At 41.4% G+C, this 18,204-nt stretch overlaps 1 protein-coding gene across 1 annotated transcript in view; it reads left to right on the top strand.

Moving 5' to 3' along the window:
* The window catches only part of TNS3 (tensin 3), a 118,689-nt gene extending 101,883 nt beyond the window's left edge, over positions 1–16,806 (top strand). Inside the window, exons 19-26 of the mRNA XM_010576755.1 lie at positions 2,364–2,495; positions 4,906–5,001; positions 7,372–7,449; positions 9,149–9,226; positions 14,259–14,427; positions 15,420–15,488; positions 15,626–15,652; positions 16,662–16,806. Coding sequence (XP_010575057.1) covers positions 2,364–2,495; positions 4,906–5,001; positions 7,372–7,449; positions 9,149–9,226; positions 14,259–14,427; positions 15,420–15,488; positions 15,626–15,652; positions 16,662–16,806 — 794 coding nt within the window. The remainder of the gene's footprint in view (positions 1–2,363; positions 2,496–4,905; positions 5,002–7,371; positions 7,450–9,148; positions 9,227–14,258; positions 14,428–15,419; positions 15,489–15,625; positions 15,653–16,661) is intronic.
* Positions 16,807–18,204: the final 1,398 nt, after the last annotated feature.

The following is an 18,204-nucleotide window of genomic DNA, read 5'->3' as shown; positions in this document are numbered from 1 at the left end:
GACTACAGAGTAATTTAAATCTGCCTGTGGTAGCTGCTGCAAATGTATTTTACTGAAAAGCTCAAGGTTTTGGAATGGCAGATACGTGTGATGCAGTACACATCTGAGAGCAGCTGTCTGCTCTCAGAAACCTTTTGAGTACAAGTGTCCTGCTCTGGCATGATCTCAGCCATGTGTGTTTCCCTGCACAGATAATTAGGTGAGAGATGCTAAAATATCAGAGAATAATTCATTAGCTAGAAGTCATCATAAAAGCAGCGTCATCTACCAGTCGCTCTATAGCCTGAATTTCATTGCCAGCTGTAAGTGACATACGTTATTTCTTAAAGGTTATGAAATAACACTCTCATGGAACATCATCTTCATGAGGTACAATACAGATACAGTACATCTGTATGTAGATATATTATTGAATGAGATGGAGAAAGCTTTTATTATGGATGTGAAGATCTATACATATGATCTTACACCTTGTCCCTGCAACAGTGCGTAAATAAAGCATGCTGGGTGCTTTGCAGATGCGATTGGTCTGATGGTCCTTGTGTCCATATTGTAATATTCAGCTATACTGAATTGCATTTAATGAGTTATGGCAGGATTTTAAACTGGGATTCTTAAAATGTGGTTCTCAAAAAGGAAAAATGACGAATTGGTTCTGCCTTGGGAAGAAAGTTCACACTAAACCAAAATAGCCTTCAGCTTTTGGCAAACGATGAATTGCTATGTCTTGTTTCATTCATAGTTTCTCAAATGGTGAGGATGCCTCTTGCAGTGTAATGGTAAATACGAGCCCAGGGGAATAAAGGTCATAGAAAACAGATCATTAATTCATCTTGGATGATGTTTTACTGGTCCTTTCGCTCCAGTTCCCTTCCCGTTGTCTGCTCCCCACCCATAATGAGTCTTTAAATATGCAAAAAAATTTTCCTGGCTTGATGCCAGTCCAGAGAGGGGAATAGATCATAAAGGAGGTTTAAACCTAGCTGCCTGAACAAATGAAAAGAGAATCTTCCCAACCTTTCAGTATGCCTCTTTTCACCCTACCAAGTACAATTCCTTTTAAAAAGTCTTTTAAGATACTGTTGCTGTGGAGGGGGAGCACTTGTTCTTTTTTCTGTGCTTAATGGACTGCTCCTGTGACAAATGATTACTGTCCCCCTGTGGATTTAGAAGTGTTATGTGAGTACTGCTGAACTGCAGGGTTTTATATGTTCGTCCTCCTCCTCTGAACATGACAGTTTATTGTGAAAATAGTTGTTTTCTTCACCATCTGACACATGAATAGAACAGAAGACATACACATTTGCTTTACTCACTTAAAGAGGAGAGACAATTATGTCTGCATTTTCCCGATTTTCTGCTACTACTCTTCCTTTCATGGAAAAAAAAAAGAGTGTGTGTGTTTATCATGTAATCATTGCTCAGGCCTTGCAAAATATGGCTTCATGCCCCAAATGCATAATTTCCGTATTCTGTATATACAGACATTTAAGGACTCCAGGGTCAAATTTGGGCTGTTTCCAGGGTTTCTTTGAAGGCTTGCTGATCGTTAGAAATTCTGGAAACAAACACAAGTATTTCGAAAAAGTTTAAGGAAAAAAAACCTACAAGCAAAGTACTAAGGGTTTATTAAGATCAAACTAAGATCAATCATTAGATCAACCTCTTGTCTCTTTTATAAGTGAGATTAAGATTTTGGGCTACTAGATTTCAAAGCCTGCAGCAGACTCCTGCAAAGCAAGAGCAGTTTCCCTGCAAATGGTTCCTCCTGGGGAGGACTTCATATCACACTTCCAGCAGAGATCACAGAATGTAGATGTAAAATTATTTTGATGCTTGGACAGTCAAAGAGCAAATACTCACATCCCTTCCCTTGCTTTAAACCTAGGAAGAGAGTGAGACTGCTTTGCAGGGACAGAAACTTGGTGGTGGATGAAAACGGATCTGCTCCGCCTGTTGAAGCTGCATAGGAAGAGAAAAACAGTGCTGTCTAGTCAGCCTGGGAATGAGAGAGCTGTGCTCTCTGTCACGCTTCTAACAAAATGACAAAATTTAAGCAGGAATCAACTTGCTCTTGTACTGGTTGTAGGAATCCTGATGGGACCTGCATGTCCGTCTCAGTTTAAAAATCAGTAGGAATCTGTACTTCAGGCTTCTTTTGAAATGTGAGATTTGCACAAGATGTTTCCGCTCAGATCCCCCAAGTATGCTTGATTGTATTCTGTTCTACAGCAATGGAGACAGAGAAAAGGATCTTATTTCCTTTAGTCTCCTATTAATTATAGGTTTGCACTTCTGTACTTTATGGGTGTGTGTATTGTTCTGGAACTGCTTTTCTCTCTCTTTCCCGGAATCCCCTGCAGCCATTGCTGTTCTGAAGGACAAGGAACCTGGGTCGTTCATTGTTCGAGACAGTCATTCTTTCCGGGGAGCCTATGGGCTCGCAATGAAAGTTGCTACACCGCCTCCGTCTGTGCTGCAGTTAAACAAGAAAGGTACCGTATGCCTTCTATCTGTTATTTAACAAGCCTTGCATAGTAGGAAGTCCTTATTACTCGGTAATAATCTGGAGGAAATCTCCCCTCTTCTAGTAAGTGCAACTTGAATTACAGACTCCATTTGGTACCTTGTCAAATGGGACGGGATAAGATGTCTGTTGTACTTTTTCACCATGGCTTGTAAACCTGTGTTTATTGTGGCTATGCATGTAGTGTACCTTATCAACCTACTAGAAGACCAGTGTCATCTCAGTAATGAGTCCTCCCTAGCAATCAGAAGTCTGCATTTGATCTACATACCACCGTGTAAAGCTTTCGCTTGGCTGGAAGGTTGAATTTTTTTGACCACAAGGTTTTGTTTTGAGACAGTTCTACATTAGATGTAAATCTGAGGAGCTTCCCTAAGGAAAGACGATAGTTGTTTAAAAGATGCGATGAAATACACCTACTTTCCCAGCTCCAGTGCCTCCATGTATAACTTGTGCCTGATAGTTGTGGAAGGTAAAACAAGAACATACGGAAAGCGTTAATCAATGTATGGAAACTCAGCAGCCAGTATCTGTAGTGTTCTTGGTTCCATTTGTGCTACTGCAGGCATAGTGGGGTGGTTTTCATTGCTGCTGTTTTGCTTTTACAAAGCTGTTTATGTTTCATTAGTACATGCTGCCTGGTGAGGTAAGAAACTGAGATGACAGGAAAGCAGTGATTCTTAGTGTCGTGGTTATGGAAGTGTGGTTTTGTCTGGTGTTGGTTGGTTGGTTGGCTGTTGTTTTGGGGGTGTTTCTTAAGATTTCATGCTTACTCTGGGGCAAGGTTAGCAGTCCACCTCTATTACAATAACACTTTCAAATTCTGTACACTTAATCTGGTATCTTGAGATAATTTCTAATAAAAATTTGCCATGTAATCCTTTTTATTGCCAAGAAACATCAGCAGAACCACTGCAATGTCTTATTTAATGAAGACAACAGGGGTGCACTGAGGTGGTGGAGACAAGGAGGCAAATGGAGAGTGGCTGTAGGTGGTTTTAGTGATCTTTTTTTATCATCAGACCAATGAAGTCCAGGAATACATGAAAGTTCAAACTCTACTAGCCTTTAAGAGCCAGTTTATGTTAGTTATACCACAGGCAAGTAGTAGTAAGAGAAAATTTTAGTTGAGACTGTAGCATTCTTCCACTTCTCGCTCTCTGATATTTAGCTTTTTTGGTTCCCACTGTTTCATCCCAGAAGGCACGAATTTGTTAAGTCTCCTGCAGGGTTTTTTGTTCCAGGCTTCCCCCTTCTCACATACCCTTGTAGTCATCTTTTTTTTTAATATTGTGAGAGCATAATGGCAAACAGTAAACTGTTTGAAAAGGTGATCTTTGCAACATTTGCTTGCATAGAAGTTTCTGCTGTCCAGATTAATGTGTTCATCTGTATTAGCCTGAAAGTCAACCCTTGATGTCATGTGTTTCCTGGACTGTGGCTGACAGATCAGAGTCAAAGGGAGCATTTGTGTTTGTGGCTCTTTTGTTAGAGTTTGAATGGTTGGGTAGCTTTGTCCCATTGCTGTGAAATAACCCTTTAATTACTTGGAGAGAGATTCAGTTTGTAGTCAGGTGTGAAATACTGTGAACCAGTCTTTCAAGAAATAATGAAGTTGTCTTAATCATACGCATGCATATGTATGTATACGTATAAAAGAATGCTAAATCTCAAGGGAATTTTTATATGCCTTTTGGACTTTAAATCTCCTCATTACTTCCAACTTAACAATTTCAATTTGTCCTAGATTCCTGAGAGAGAAAAACTGTCTTTAAAAATCTAGTGAAACCTGAGTGTTTCGTGTAATTGTTTTCAGGAGAAAAGACTTAGTGTAAAACTGCTAACATTTTAAAACTTCAAAAATTCACTAAGAGACTTGGCATCATTACCATTGTATAGCTAAATCTTCTATTGTTTTAATCTGGAAAAGTTCTGTGAGCAGAACTGTCAGTAGAAATCTGAGTATTTTATCATACTTTTACTCCCTTGTCACATTAGATACAAGTTCTTCTAATGGGCAAGTGCCTCAGAATTTCTAACTATTTGTTTTCCAAATTTCTGTTCCTGTCTGTAGTTGGGACCATGCTTGGACATTTTGGACACCAGTGTACATTTGGATGTCAGTCACTTATGATTATAAAACCTTTTCCTCTGGTTGTCTAACCAAAAGTGAGCCATTTGCTTGTTTTTTGAAAAATGGCCTTTTTACTACAGCTTGTAACCTTGCAGCAGAGCAAGTCTAATGTATTCTTTGCATGCTGTATATAAAACATTAGGTGGTAATGTGGAAAACTGCTTCATAAAGACCTGCTAATTTGTAAGACTGTTGTCTGTTCATTGCTTCTCTTCATGAGCTTTCTTTTTCTTTTTCAACACAGTTGGAGATTTGTCAAATGAACTTGTAAGGCATTTTCTGATTGAATGCACGCACAAGGGGGTGCGCTTGAAAGGATGCCCAAATGAACCATATTTTGGTAAGTACTGTGCATCACAGGGACACAGAAAATAGAAACAGTTTGCATTTGCCAGAGTTGTTTCATAGACTTGGACGGAGTGCAAATGAGAGAATACTTTGCTGATGTCCTGATGGTTTCTGTAGGAACCCATTCTAAGTTTCTAGGAGCCTTGTACATATTTACCTTAAGTCTATGTGCAGGGCACTCTAGCACAGATGCACATGACCAAGCTTGAAGCGGTCGAACTTGGTCTACCACTGCCAGTGCCACTGCAGACAGCTGAGCTAGATGGCTGTTACGGGCCTTATTGATTCAGGACCTTTGTGTTATTTTGTCCTGTGCTATACTTATACTGTATACTAGCTGGCTAAATGACACCAGAGTGGGACATTCACAAATTACATTGTGCTGCGTCAGCCTACCTAATGTAATATGATGAAAGGGCATTACCTGTTGTGGCAAACAACCGAATACCTACCTAGCTGCTCACTCATTTGCCCTCCTCAGTGGGGCAGGAGGGGAAAATAGGATGAGAAAGCTCATGGGTCGAGATACAGACAGGGAGGTTGCTAACCATTTACTACCGTGGCTGAAAGAGACTCAACTTGGGGAAAATTAATTTTAATTTATTGCCAATTAAAATCAATGCTCAGCTTCACTGCTTCCCCCCGACTCCTCACCCCCGCCGCAGGCAGTGCAGGAGCGGGTCGGGGCTGTATAGTCATTACAGAACAGTTCCCTTCTGCTGCTCCATCCCTCTCCCACTTTTTCCCTGCTGAGGTGTGGGCCTTCCCCATGGGCTGCCATCCTTCAGGAAGAGAACCTCTCCAGCGTGCGCTCGCCACGGGCTGCAGTTCCTTCAGGAAACATCCACTACTCCCATGTGAGCTGCATGGGCAGCAGGATGGGGGATGTCCACTTGCGTGTCTGGAGCACCTCCTTCTCCTCCTCTTCCTCTGACTGTGGTGTTCCTGCTGCTGCGTCTCACCCTGTTTGTTCCCTTCTTGTCTCTGTGTGGCCTTCTCTGCCCTTTCTTAGATATGCTTTCCCAGAGGCATCCCACCTGTGGCTCGGTGGTCCCCTGGAGCCAGCTGTGTCTGGCGTGGGGCAGCCCCCGGCCTCTCCCCACAGCTCTCCCACCCCCTGCTACCAGCCTCGTCACGTACACCCGTGAAGGAGTCATCCACCATAAAATGAAAAAGTCTAAAATGACAAATCCTATTTGAAGTAAAAGTGGGTTGAAATTTGTCAGTGTTTGGCATGAGACTTACTTCAGATGAGAATTTTTAGCCCAGTCCTACCTTGATCTTGAAGTACCTGTTTATGGCACATGTGTAGCCCTACTCATCATTTGGTTTGAGCATCTTCTAATCTTTCAATGTATACAGCCTCAAAACTGCTTCACAAAGTAGGTGGGCAGGCACACTTGTATGGATAAGACAGTGAAGGACTAGTAGTGTCAGTTGGTCTTTGCGTTTCTGTAAGACCCTTGCAGAATTTGGTCATCTTTCCATTTCAAAGAAATTTTTGATGGGCTGTAAAAATGAGGTTGGTTTTGGTTGAACTGTGATTTTTCTCAAGCACATGATTATAATGTTCAATGTTTGTTAGTAAACAGGATCGAAGGATGGCTTTTTGTGCAAACAGACTGATGAATATTACACCTTTCCCTCACTCCTTAAGAGTATAGTCTCACATGCTAATGTCAAGGATGACTAATGTTTAATTATTTTAATTAAGCCAAGTCCAGATGACAAAAGTGACTTTGAATAGAAAAGAAGAATAATTTAATAGAGAATGCTACGTACATCACTGCCGTGTTGAACGGAGGAGGCTTTATCTAGACGAACTGTTATACTTTTAGAAACACAAAGTAGAGGTGCATGTAGACAAAGCAGTGGACGGTGGAGACTAGGTGGCTCAGAGGAAGAACTCCTCGCTCTTTCTCTGCCTCATCACATAGCATTGACCCCTTGTACTCTTACCATCTTCATAAGATTTTACTACATTTAATGTAGCAGAAGTTAAGAGCATTGAAAGGAATTTACTGGCTTCCATATGTTACTGGTTTTGTTATTTTTGTGCTTTCTCCATTTGAAGCAAAGTCATTTAGGTTAGGATTTAAGCACTGTGCTTAAGCAGGGAAAGGCAGCACAGGATTGTGGTTAATGAGTTCAGGTGCATCCAACTGGGAGGGTGCTGGGAAGCATGAATACGCTAAAGTTGACAGAAGAAGGTCTTGGTTTAGGTGCCAAGAGAATTTTTTTTTAAAGGGGAGAGCGGGGAGGCCCCTTGGTCTATAAAATACTCGAGAGCCAAAATAACTGTTAAGCATTCTTGTTGTCCACCAAGTTAACAGTGCATGTCTTATTACTTTTCTGACCACAGGGAGTTTGACAGCTCTGGTGTATCAGCATTCCATCACTCCGCTGGCATTGCCCTGCAAGCTCCTCATCCCGGACAGAGGTATGCTTGTTAAAGTACGGAAGAGATATACCCAGCCAAGCTCTGCTTCAAAGTGCCACTATCTGAAGGCAGGTGAACATGTCACAAGTCAAGATCTAAGCAAGAAGCACAGGGAAGAAGCTGTTTTAAAAGTGGTTCTTCACTACTGCTGACGGCTCTTATCCAAGCTGTAGTCGTTAGCAGACTAGTACTGTGATATTCCAGTCGTAAACGTGTATGTGTTGTGGGAATCTGCACAGTAATCTAGCGTGTAGGAAGACAAATGCACTTCTCAGACATGAAATTATGCCCATGTATGGTTAGATGTAACCACTTATTCAGGTCTGGGTGGTGGAAGGGCTTCAGGGAAGCCAAGTAGGTAAAGAACAGAAGGTGCCCTGAGCATGACACTGGCAGGAAGGAAGTAGCAACTTAGGTCCAAATATTGTTTAAGTAAATGATCGAAAAGCCTGTGTTGCATCATGGGACTGTAATTCTAATTTTGGTTATGGTGATTTCATAAACCGCTCTAAGACAACAGCAAAATGTAGCTATGCTTGCCCCATAATTCAGTTGTCTTTTGCTCTCCCACATGAAGTTAACACCAGATGTATTATTGAAATGTTAAACATTCTTGTGGTTTTCTACTGAACTCTTAAAACTTTTGTTAAAGGCCATATGTCAGTGTTCAAACATAGCATTTGAATTATGCAAATACATTAACAAAACCATTTTAGCACAAAACCATGCTATGGTAGATGTGACCAGAGATCTCTTTATATGGCAAACCAGTGTGCTAGGTGGGCTTGTTCTCCTTATCCTCCTCACCTAAAATGGAAAGCTCCTTCTGTTCTGGCAGAGGTGCAGGACTGAAACATTTGCCTTGTCCTGAATAAACATACCACAGTGAAATTTTATTTTGGTTTTATTTTTGAATCCAAGATCATCACGCATTTTAAGATGATCGTCTGTGGTTAATGATTCTGGACACAGTGCATAGAGTATTTAAAGCATATGGATAACTCTAAACATGTGAATAGTGTCACACACCATATTACTGCTCTCTTCCTCATTTTAATGTTTGTATTCAAAGACAACATGCATCATGTTAAATGCAGCAGTGAGATCTTTTTACATGCATTTATATAATTGAAATAACATTCTGATGGACACTTTTCTCACTAATTTTAACAGAAGACTGGGAGGCAAACATTCCCCTGCTGTCTTAATAGTTCAGATGTTTGTCTTCTGCATAAGTATGAAGAAAGAAGGATTATGTTGTCATCTTCTGAATCAAAATATAATTAATGGATTTCATCGTAGAAACACAAAGTCTTTGTGCCTAAATTAGTGTAAATTATACAAATTAAATGAGATAATTAAAAAATTTCGAGGCTGTAATGAGGGAATATAGCTGTTAGTATTGTTTTAATGTGACATCATGTATGTCCCTGCAGCATATGCTATGTAGTTATGTCTTTTACTGTCAGGAAATAAAGGTTGAACATCCCTCCTGTGGTGCTGGAGGCAAAAAACCTGATGCAGCGCAAAAACCACATGAATGATTATAGTTACAGATACAAGATTGTTTCATGTTTCTGGCCAAGAATTGTCCAGTAGATGAGATCACAATCACAAAAGCTAAACTCATACTTGACTATGTGCATTGATTTGTCAATTCAAGTCCAAACAAGACATGGACAGTGTTTTCTGTTTGCAGATCCCTTGGAGGAGATAGCAGAAACTTCTCCACAAACTGCTGCAAACTCAGCAGCGGAGCTTCTCAAACAGGGTGCAGGTCTGTTAAACTTTTTCTTTGTATTGGACTGTCACTAAATTTTGTATCTTACAGGCTGGCAGAAGCTGAAGCTTAGACTGGACTGAAGGATGTTTAAAGGGAGCAGTTAAATTTAGAGTGCTGTGTAGAAGTGTGAAGGACGCTGTGAGGATAGGTACCAAGTTCTTTCTGTTTTCTGCAACCAGCTCCTAAGTTCAACAGCCCTGTGTCTGCTTTCCAGTTGTGTCTCCAGTGAGAATATGAGGCACACATAGGTCGGTTCAAGCACAGCAGTTTTTAAGTGGTGACATTGCTTTCGTAACTGATGAACTTAGAGAAAGTGTTTTCAACCTGTGGTTGCAGAGGTTCATGAGCTATGCCTGAGATCTGCAAAAGGCAACTGAGGAGGGTGTTCAGTAGGGTTAGGTTCTCAGCATAGGGGTCAACAATACCACTGGAAAATGCTTACTGTCCCATCAATCTGAAGAAAAACCCCATTAAAAAACATTGCCCTGTGCTTCACTTGATGCTGCATGTTTTTGGGAAATGTCCAGTGTCTTTTCCATTGGATGCTCTTCTACGGATTCTCATGCGTACTGCAGCACCCGTTCTGGCAAGTTAAGTTGTCTTACCATGAGCTTATTGATATGGCAGAAGAACCCGGAGAAGATTACCTCCAAATGATGTGATGCTGTGCATTGGTACCCTCTGTATCGCTCTCAACTAGAGGTGTTTGCAGCAGCTGTGTAGAGATGTGCTCTGCTTCTCATCTGCTTCGTGAGCAGCTGACCCAGAGACAGCAGTGAAATAGGCTGTCTGAAAAAGTGTGGTGGCTTCCTAACCCCCCGTTATTGGACACGGTGCTCTGAGTACCCCTTCGTAATCGTAAGGCTGTCCTTAGTAGAAATGCAGCCGCTGTGTTATTCCGCTGTACGGTGGGATCCTGTCCACCCCCTCCCATGGTCCCTGGTTTTCAGGCTGCTGTGAATTCTCCCCAGGATCTTATCTGTCCACCCAATTAGTCCCATTAGAGCAGGAGGAAGCACTACACTGGCCACTCTCCTTTGAGTTTAGCCTACAGCTGGAGCCACAAGCAAAAGCGTTCTGGCCAAGCGCCCCTTTGTACGAATGGTGCCTCGCTGCCCTCGCCCACCCGAGGGCATTTCCGAAGGGGGCACTTGCCAAGCTGAGCAGCTCCGGGGCGCAGCAGTCTGCTTTGACTTAAAACTTCGAAGTAGCGCTTTGAGTGCTGTCATCAAGCAGGAATGTGAGGCAATGACAAGGCTTTGGGAGGCTGTGCCAGCAGCAAGCACGTGTTGGCCTTTCTGTCTGCCAGCGCTGGTGGTGTTCGTTGTGGCCAACAGGTTAAAAAAACAAGGAGAAGGAATTGTTGTAGAATTTTCCCTCTTGAAAACCCAGCTAAAAGGGGCATGTGTTGTCTTTTGAGAAATGTTGGTTTCTCCTTGCTCCAGCAGTGCTTTTCAAAGAAAAAGAAGTAATTCTTACTTCAGCTGGGGCGGCAGTCAGGTAACTCCTCATGGGGGCTGTCACATCATGGATCATTTGGGGAACTTAGTATATTTGGTTTTGCCCTGTTTTGTTGTTGTTGTTTTTGTTTCTAAACAAGGGTTTGGAACCTGAATAGATAAATTAGCTAGGAGACATTCTCAGAGGTTTTTTTGCCTTGGTACATTTCCCACTGATTTTCCGTGTTTCAGAGGTCCCTCTCCAGTCCCAGAGACATTCAGGTTGTGGAGTTCAACACTGAAGTGCAGACCCGAACCATGTAAACTGTTTCTTTTCCAACTATCTGAGCTTATGTGAGCACCTGCAATTTAGTCAAAGCAGATGCGCTTTTTCCCTGCCCTCCTTTACCCCACCCTTCTCCCACTCCACAAGCAAAAAAAAAAGAAAATGTGTTTTCCTAGTGTCGTGGTTTAACCCCAGCCAGCAACTAAGCACCACGCAGCTGCTCACTCACTCCCCCCATCCAGTGGGATGGGGGACAAAATCAGGAAAAGAAGTAAAACTCGTGGGTTGAGATAAGAACGGTTTAATAGAACAGAAAAGAAGAAACTAATAATGATAATGATAACACTAATAACGTGACAGCAGTAATGATAAGAGGATTGGAATGTACAAATGATGCACAGTGCAATTGCTCACCACCCACCACTTGACACCCAATTAGTCCCCAAGCAGCAATCCCTCCGCCCCCACTCCCCCCAGTTTATATACTGGGCATGACATCACATGGTATGGAATACCCCGTTGGCCAGTTTGGGTCAGCTGCCCTGGCTGTGTCCCCTCCCACCTTCTTGTGCCCCTCCAGCTTTCTCACTGGCTGGGCATGAGAAGCTGAAAAATCCTTGACTATAGTCTAACCACTACTGAGCAACAACTGAAACCATCAGTGTTATCAACATTCTTCTCATACTGAACTCAAAACGTAGCACTGTACCAGCTACTGGGAAGACAGTTAACTCTATCCCAGCTGAAACCAGGACACCTAGAATGATAATTTTTTATAGCTGTCTGAAGAACCTAATGAGCACTTCTAGTCATTATTTAAATGCAGAAGCTGACCAGAAATCCTTTTCTTCCTAGAGAGTGACAACTGAAGACTAGAAACTGTACAGATAAGTGGCTTTTCCCTAGAACAGACCTTGTTTTATTAACCTCTCTGTTCAACAGCAAAATTTTCTGCCCCAAATAAATCCCAGTTCTTCGTATCTGTTTCCGCTAATACAGTTAAGGGACTAAGCACATTCTCAGTCTAAAAGCAGCAGGGTTACTCGAAATCACCACATGGTATAGCTGTTGGTGGTAGCATGGATGTGACTCCAAAATGCCACCTGTGGAAGACGAGAGCAGCAACATTGCAGGGCAGCTGCATTGCACGAAAGACACAGGTGTCTTCCTTTTGTTCCAGCCTTGGGTATGGTTTCTGTGGGATTGGTGTTGTTCGATACCCCATCAGACCATGCATGCTGTTCTTAAATGGGAAATCTTTCAGCCTTACTCATTACCTTTCCTTTCCTGTAATCTCCTTTTTAAGCTGACGTTTTTGCACTTTCCAACACTTTTCAAAAAGGTTCCATTTACTATTTTTTGTGCTACAGAGGTAAAGGAACCTACTGTATTTGTCGACTGCTTTTGAACTATCACATTTGAGGGCAATCTAGACAAAATGCTTGGCTGTTTCATTTAGAAACAAAACCTGAACACAGTCCGTTGACACCAACTCAGTGTGTGGCAGAAGCAGAAGGGAAACCCTTCCCTGGGGTCTCAGAAGTGGTGAGGAGTGTGACTGTGGAGCAGGGAGACCTTCCCGTGGTGGGAAGAGCTTTAGATCTGTATGAAACATAACACAGTAATGATGTGAGAAGAGGAGAGCTTATGGTTTGGAATGTTATTTAAAGTGTTGGATAGACATGACAGAAAGCTGTTCAGCGAGGAAGGCCTCATTGAACTTGGCATTCATCGTCTTAAATCCCTCTGCATGAATCGTATAGTAATTGATTCAAACAAAGGTTATTGAAACTATCGCACCAGTGTGCAAATACGTTTGGGAAATGTTATGCTTACAAATCAATAAATAAAATCTCTGGATCCCTTCTTTCACTGACAGACTCTAGAGCTTGAAGTTATTGGGCTGATCATGCTGGAATCAAACCTACGCTTATGCAGTCTTTAACTGTGCAGTTGCTTGTTTTGAAAGTGCCGGTGTCTAGCTGTGTATTTTACGTAGATAGTTGTAGGAGAAAGCTTTAGTCAGATCACAGAAGAGCCATACGAAAAGAGAAGCTATTAGATTTAACTTAATCTTTGCTTTCATAGTAAGGTTGGCAAGCGAAGCTAAACAAATGAAATATTAGCATAGTAATTTGCAAGTGTCAGCTGCCAGAGTTGTAAATTCTGTCCTGGATACCTACACAAATGTTTTTACCAAAACACAAAGTCTGTTGGTACCAGTGTTTAGCTACGGATGTGTTTAATCATTTTTGCTTGTGCTGTAGAATAAGAGGGCTTTTCAGTTTCAAAGATGTTCTTAATCTGCTTGTAAATGTGACTTTATATCACAGTCCCAAAGTATTTAAGCATGTGAATATTTCTATTAATATTATAATAATAATACTGTTTAATGTTATATGCACTGTTACCATGTAGTACTATGTGGTATTATACAGTACTATAGTACTACTATATAATACTAGTACTTCTTTTCCTAGTGCTCACTGGTGATTTGATATGAGACCCGGTAAAAAAATTAACTGTTCTGTAGCCTTAGAAAACAATCAGCTTCTCTTTTATAGAGATACTTCAGAAGTTACTGATATCTCTAGGAGAGGAATAGAGCTTTTAAGAATAAGTGCATGCTGAGGTAAAGAATAGACCTGAAAATACATGTCAGTATTTTGTCTCAATGTGGAAGTTGTTTTGTTTGCCCTAAAACTGCTAAACATACAAAACAGTATGGAATTAATAAGAAGTGAGCTTTGCAGCAACCCTCAGTTCTTTATGGGGTGAAAACGTTCTTGCTTTGCCAAACAAGTGAATGGTTTCCTTTGAATATAATTTGAATACCATTTGAACGTGTAAAATGTGTGAACGTATGCTGCAAAAATGTGTGTTTTCTTATTGGCTGCTGTAATTGAACTTAAAAGCAAAATACCCCCATTCTTTCCCCTCAGGAATTCCTTTGCTGTAGTAGTACCTATGAGTGGCCTCTCTCTCTGCTCCTGTCTTAGTATTTATTTAAATTTCAGGATCTGGGGGTAGTAGATAAATACAGTCATTGGCTTAAATATAAAGGTATTAAAAACAAAGGGACAGCAAAAGGCCCATGACCTCCAAAATTATAGTCTTAAAACTGAATCAACAGTAGGACGAGGTGAGGCACGTGTAGAAGGTTTGGTAGGTTGCTGCCAGTCTTCCCTGTTGGCTTTAGAAAGGTGGAAAATTTACATTTTGTTTGGTTTTGTTCAGAAGATGCCCGTTTGCTTGCTGCTGGGTAATGACCTCTCAGAGTCTTTCCCCTCTTCTGTTGCAGCGTGTAACGTGTGGTACCTGAATTCAGTGGAGATGGAGTCCCTCACGGGCTACCAGGCAGTACAGAAAGCCTTGAGCCTGACACTGACCCAAGATCCATCTCCCATCTCAACCGTTGTCCATTTCAAGGTGTCTGCGCAGGGCATCACGTTGACCGATAATCAAAGAAAGTAAGCAAAAGAGGGATGGGAAGAGGATATCGGGCTTTGTCCCCAAAAAGCGTTGGCTGCTGTTGGTTTGATTTTCCTAGTTATGTTCTGGAGTCTCCGTCTTGAAGGGTAGTAGGATTGTCTGAAGAATGACGGTGACAGTGTCGGCTGTCTGCGGTACTGGAGAATGAATGTTTATGCTGTGGACGTTACTTCCACGTGGCAGCTTTTACCTCTGGAAGGTCACTTTGCCATGGCATTTTTCTCATTGTTATTTCTTATAAAAAGGGAAAGTAATGGCTTTGCCGGCATTTGGTATTCAGCCTGTTCAGTGAAATAGTTTATCTTCACGGTATCTTTCACTGAACAGAGCTGACCTAAGCAGACACTGTGTATCTCCAGTATTTGACAATGTGCTTTGCATAGCCTGTGAAATACTGTGATAAAAAGTTAATTAATATTTACTTTGTACTGAATACTGTTAAGGCTACCACAAAGTCTTTAGAGTTGTAAACTGACAATAACAAAGGAGGGACAACAGGAATTCATTATAGGTTTAAAAAAAAAAAGTGCCAGACTTCTTAACTCCATGGGGTCTGTGAGTGTTCATAGCAGATGAAGGACAAAATCTTAAATTATAATGCCTCTGAGTGCTTATATTTTGAAACTTAATGTAATAAAATTATTCACAAGTTCCAAGAAGTTGCATTTCCCACGGACATAGTATCTAAATGGCCAGTTTTTAGAAAAAATACATTTCATACTTCTAGTTCTTTTTCTTAGCTTGAGGGTCAGTTTTCATGGTTCAAAAACTTGACGTTACTATTCTAAATATGGATTTATTTGGTTGGAGCAGTTCAGGTAGCTTTCAAAGTCACTCAAAGATAGCAAAAAGATTATATCATCATTATTAAATTTAAATGTAATGTAATTTATTTTTCAGATCTGTTTATTGTTTAAAATTTTAAGCATCTTAACTATTCCTAAAACTTGTTTTATTTCTTTCTATCCAGACTCTTTTTTCGGCGGCATTATCCAGTCAGCACTGTTATTTTCTGTGCTTTGGATCCACAGGACAGAAAGTAAGGAAGACAAGCAGTTGCATTCTAATATGTTGTTTGTATTGTTGATCTACACAAAAAGCTAACATAGGTTTTATTTTTATTTCTCCATTCCTTTTCTTTTTTTTTTTTTTACTGCTTTTTAAATGGATGACAAGATGGATGAAAGATGGCCTTTCTGCAAAGTAAGTGGACACCCGTCTGAGTCTCTTTTAACTGATTACTTTGGAATATCACGACAGTGATCAGTTTCTTAGTGTTCTAAATTATCTTTGTCAGAGATGTAGAAGGGAAGGCAGCTGTTCAGAGACAAAAGTCTCTCTGCCCACTGTAATTAGACTTCAGTTACTTCATCCGCACCTCTGCAATTCGGGGCCTAATTATGTGATGGTGGGGTGTCTGGAGCCAGAGCTGGCGTGGTTTATTTAGATTGCAGGTCTGCGATTTGACTAAAGTTTCAGAAATGAAAACAGAGCCATTTGCTACTCAGTTTTGTGTTCCACTTGTCCAGCAACACTAACACAAGCTTACTTGTCTCGCTTCGACTGACACCTTTAAAAAAAAAATCCCATACACAGCACATGGATGAAAACACTCCTAGTAATACTAGTGTGTGGCATAAATATGTAATTACCAGTGGATTGCAGAGTGTTTTCTGTTGAAGGCAGATGTCATCGTCCCCCTTTTACCAAAAGAAAAAAACTAAACAGAGAGGGCTCAGGCACTGCCTTCTGGAAAAGAACAGAAATAGATGGCTTAAGTCCTATTTATTTCCAGTACCCTGTCCACTGAGGTGCGTGGCCCTCGGAATGTCTCTTTAGGCAATTCCCGACACACCACACCACACCCCCCCAAGGCAGGTAAGAGGACGCCAGTATTGGATCGGATTAAGCGCATCCCCGGGGTCAGCAGCGTGTCTCTGACAGCAAACAGTGCAGGACGGGATCCAGGCAGAGTGGAAGGAAGGAAGAGGGAAGAGGGAAGGTCCTTCCCTGATTCTGGCCGTCCTGAGCCACTCGGGTGCTCCTGAGTCGGCTGGCGTGCCTGGACCACTGTGTTAGCGGTCACACAGGACCTTGTCCGTCAGAACAGATGGAGTCTGGTCGGTGCTTTTGGTTCCTGCGGTATCTTTTTTGCTTTACGAAACGAGGCGATGCCTGTCCGTTCTCTGACCCGCTCCGGTTGCCCTTGCAGAGTGTTCGGGTTCGTTGCGAGGAAGCAGGGCAGTGCCACCGACAACGTGTGCCACCTGTTTGCGGAGCACGATCCGGAGCAGCCTGCCAGTGCCATTGTGAACTTCGTATCGAAGGTCATGATCGGATCCCAGAAGAAGATCTGATGCCTTTCCATCCTTGACTCGGAGCTCTTCGCTGACTTCGCTGAAGGAAAGCGCTGTGAGAGGGAGAGAGCCTATTCAGCAGCAACGCCTGAACCTTGTCGTTCCCAAGAAGGAAAGCAGAGGATGTCTATCTGCATTTTGTTTGCAAGAGTTCAGCCTTTTCTTTGAAGATGCCTCTGACTTAACAAAGCGTTATTTTGTTTCTACATCAAAGGACAAAACAAAAGAAGCTGGGTGCCACCCAAACCCATGTAGCCCGTACCTGAATGAAGCAGAAATGAAAAACTTTTCTCCTGAAGGGTTTGTAATACATCTTCACATGCTGTTTCTCATCATTTATTGGAGCAGAAATACTCACTAGGCTGTGCTACTTTTTTGTGCAGAAAATGTTGTGTATAACCTCTACAAAGACACTTGCCGTAGTTGCATCAATGGTAGCTATAGGCCTCGCAAACATGCTCTTAAGAGAATGATGGTCTGAGGAAGACTATTTGCTCTTCCCTTCATCATTATGTGATCAGTGATGGGAGCTGAATGGAGAGAGGGGAAGATGTATGTGAAGAGAAGGTTTGTGTAAGTTGATCTCTGATAAGAAAGGAGCGGCAATGTGGAATATTCAGGGAGATTGCTCTGTATTTAGTGTTAAGAAGGCTGGGCTGGTTTAGTTTGAAAAATTTTAAATAGGGGAGATGTGGCAGAACAAAAAAAGAAGGTCGTGTGGAAATCTATTCTGTAATTGGGTTTTTTTGTATTGTTATTTTTTTATACAGAGAACTAAGCAGGGAAGATTCTGTATTTTAATAATTACAGGATAAAAATGAGGGAAAAGCAAAGAAGGAAATTTTATAATTTATATATTTTTACCTGTGTCAGATTATTTATAGTAGATCTCCTATCTTGATATGTCATATGGATATTCTTAAACTAGACCATTGTTGAGCTTTGCCTCTTTTGCGCTATTTTGCATAATAGCCTGTGCCTGTGTATAGCCTGTGCCTTGCTATAGAGTCTCATACTTTGACTTTTGTCTTACAGTGACAAGATACTTCCCATTTCCCGTCTCTGCAATACTGTTTTGGTAGTAACATTTGTTCCCCTACCTAATACATAATTAGATTCGTGGGTTCTTTTAGCCCCCTTTTTATGGGATTTGGGGGATTTTTTGGCCTTTTTTTTATCTGTAGGAACTATTTCTGGTTTATAATGTTTTTTTAATAATTCCTTGAGTCAGGAAATCCAAAAGGGAATGGAATTTATTTTGTTACTCTGTCCCATTTCTTGAGAGCATTTACGTCGTGATTTCTACAACCATCACACTTGCACGTACTCTGTATCTTTCTAAACACGTCGGTATTTTAAATGCGTACCAAAGTGCTAGTTAGCTTTACAGAAAATCGA

The sequence above is a fragment of the Haliaeetus leucocephalus genome, unplaced genomic scaffold (genome assembly GCF_000737465.1).
Source record: "Haliaeetus leucocephalus isolate CR32 unplaced genomic scaffold, Haliaeetus_leucocephalus-4.0 Scaffold41, whole genome shotgun sequence".
In the NCBI taxonomy this organism is placed as follows: domain Eukaryota; kingdom Metazoa; phylum Chordata; class Aves; order Accipitriformes; family Accipitridae; genus Haliaeetus; species Haliaeetus leucocephalus.
The sequence above is the reverse complement of the archived record's forward strand: the minus strand, read 5'-3'. Positions and strand labels throughout refer to the sequence as shown.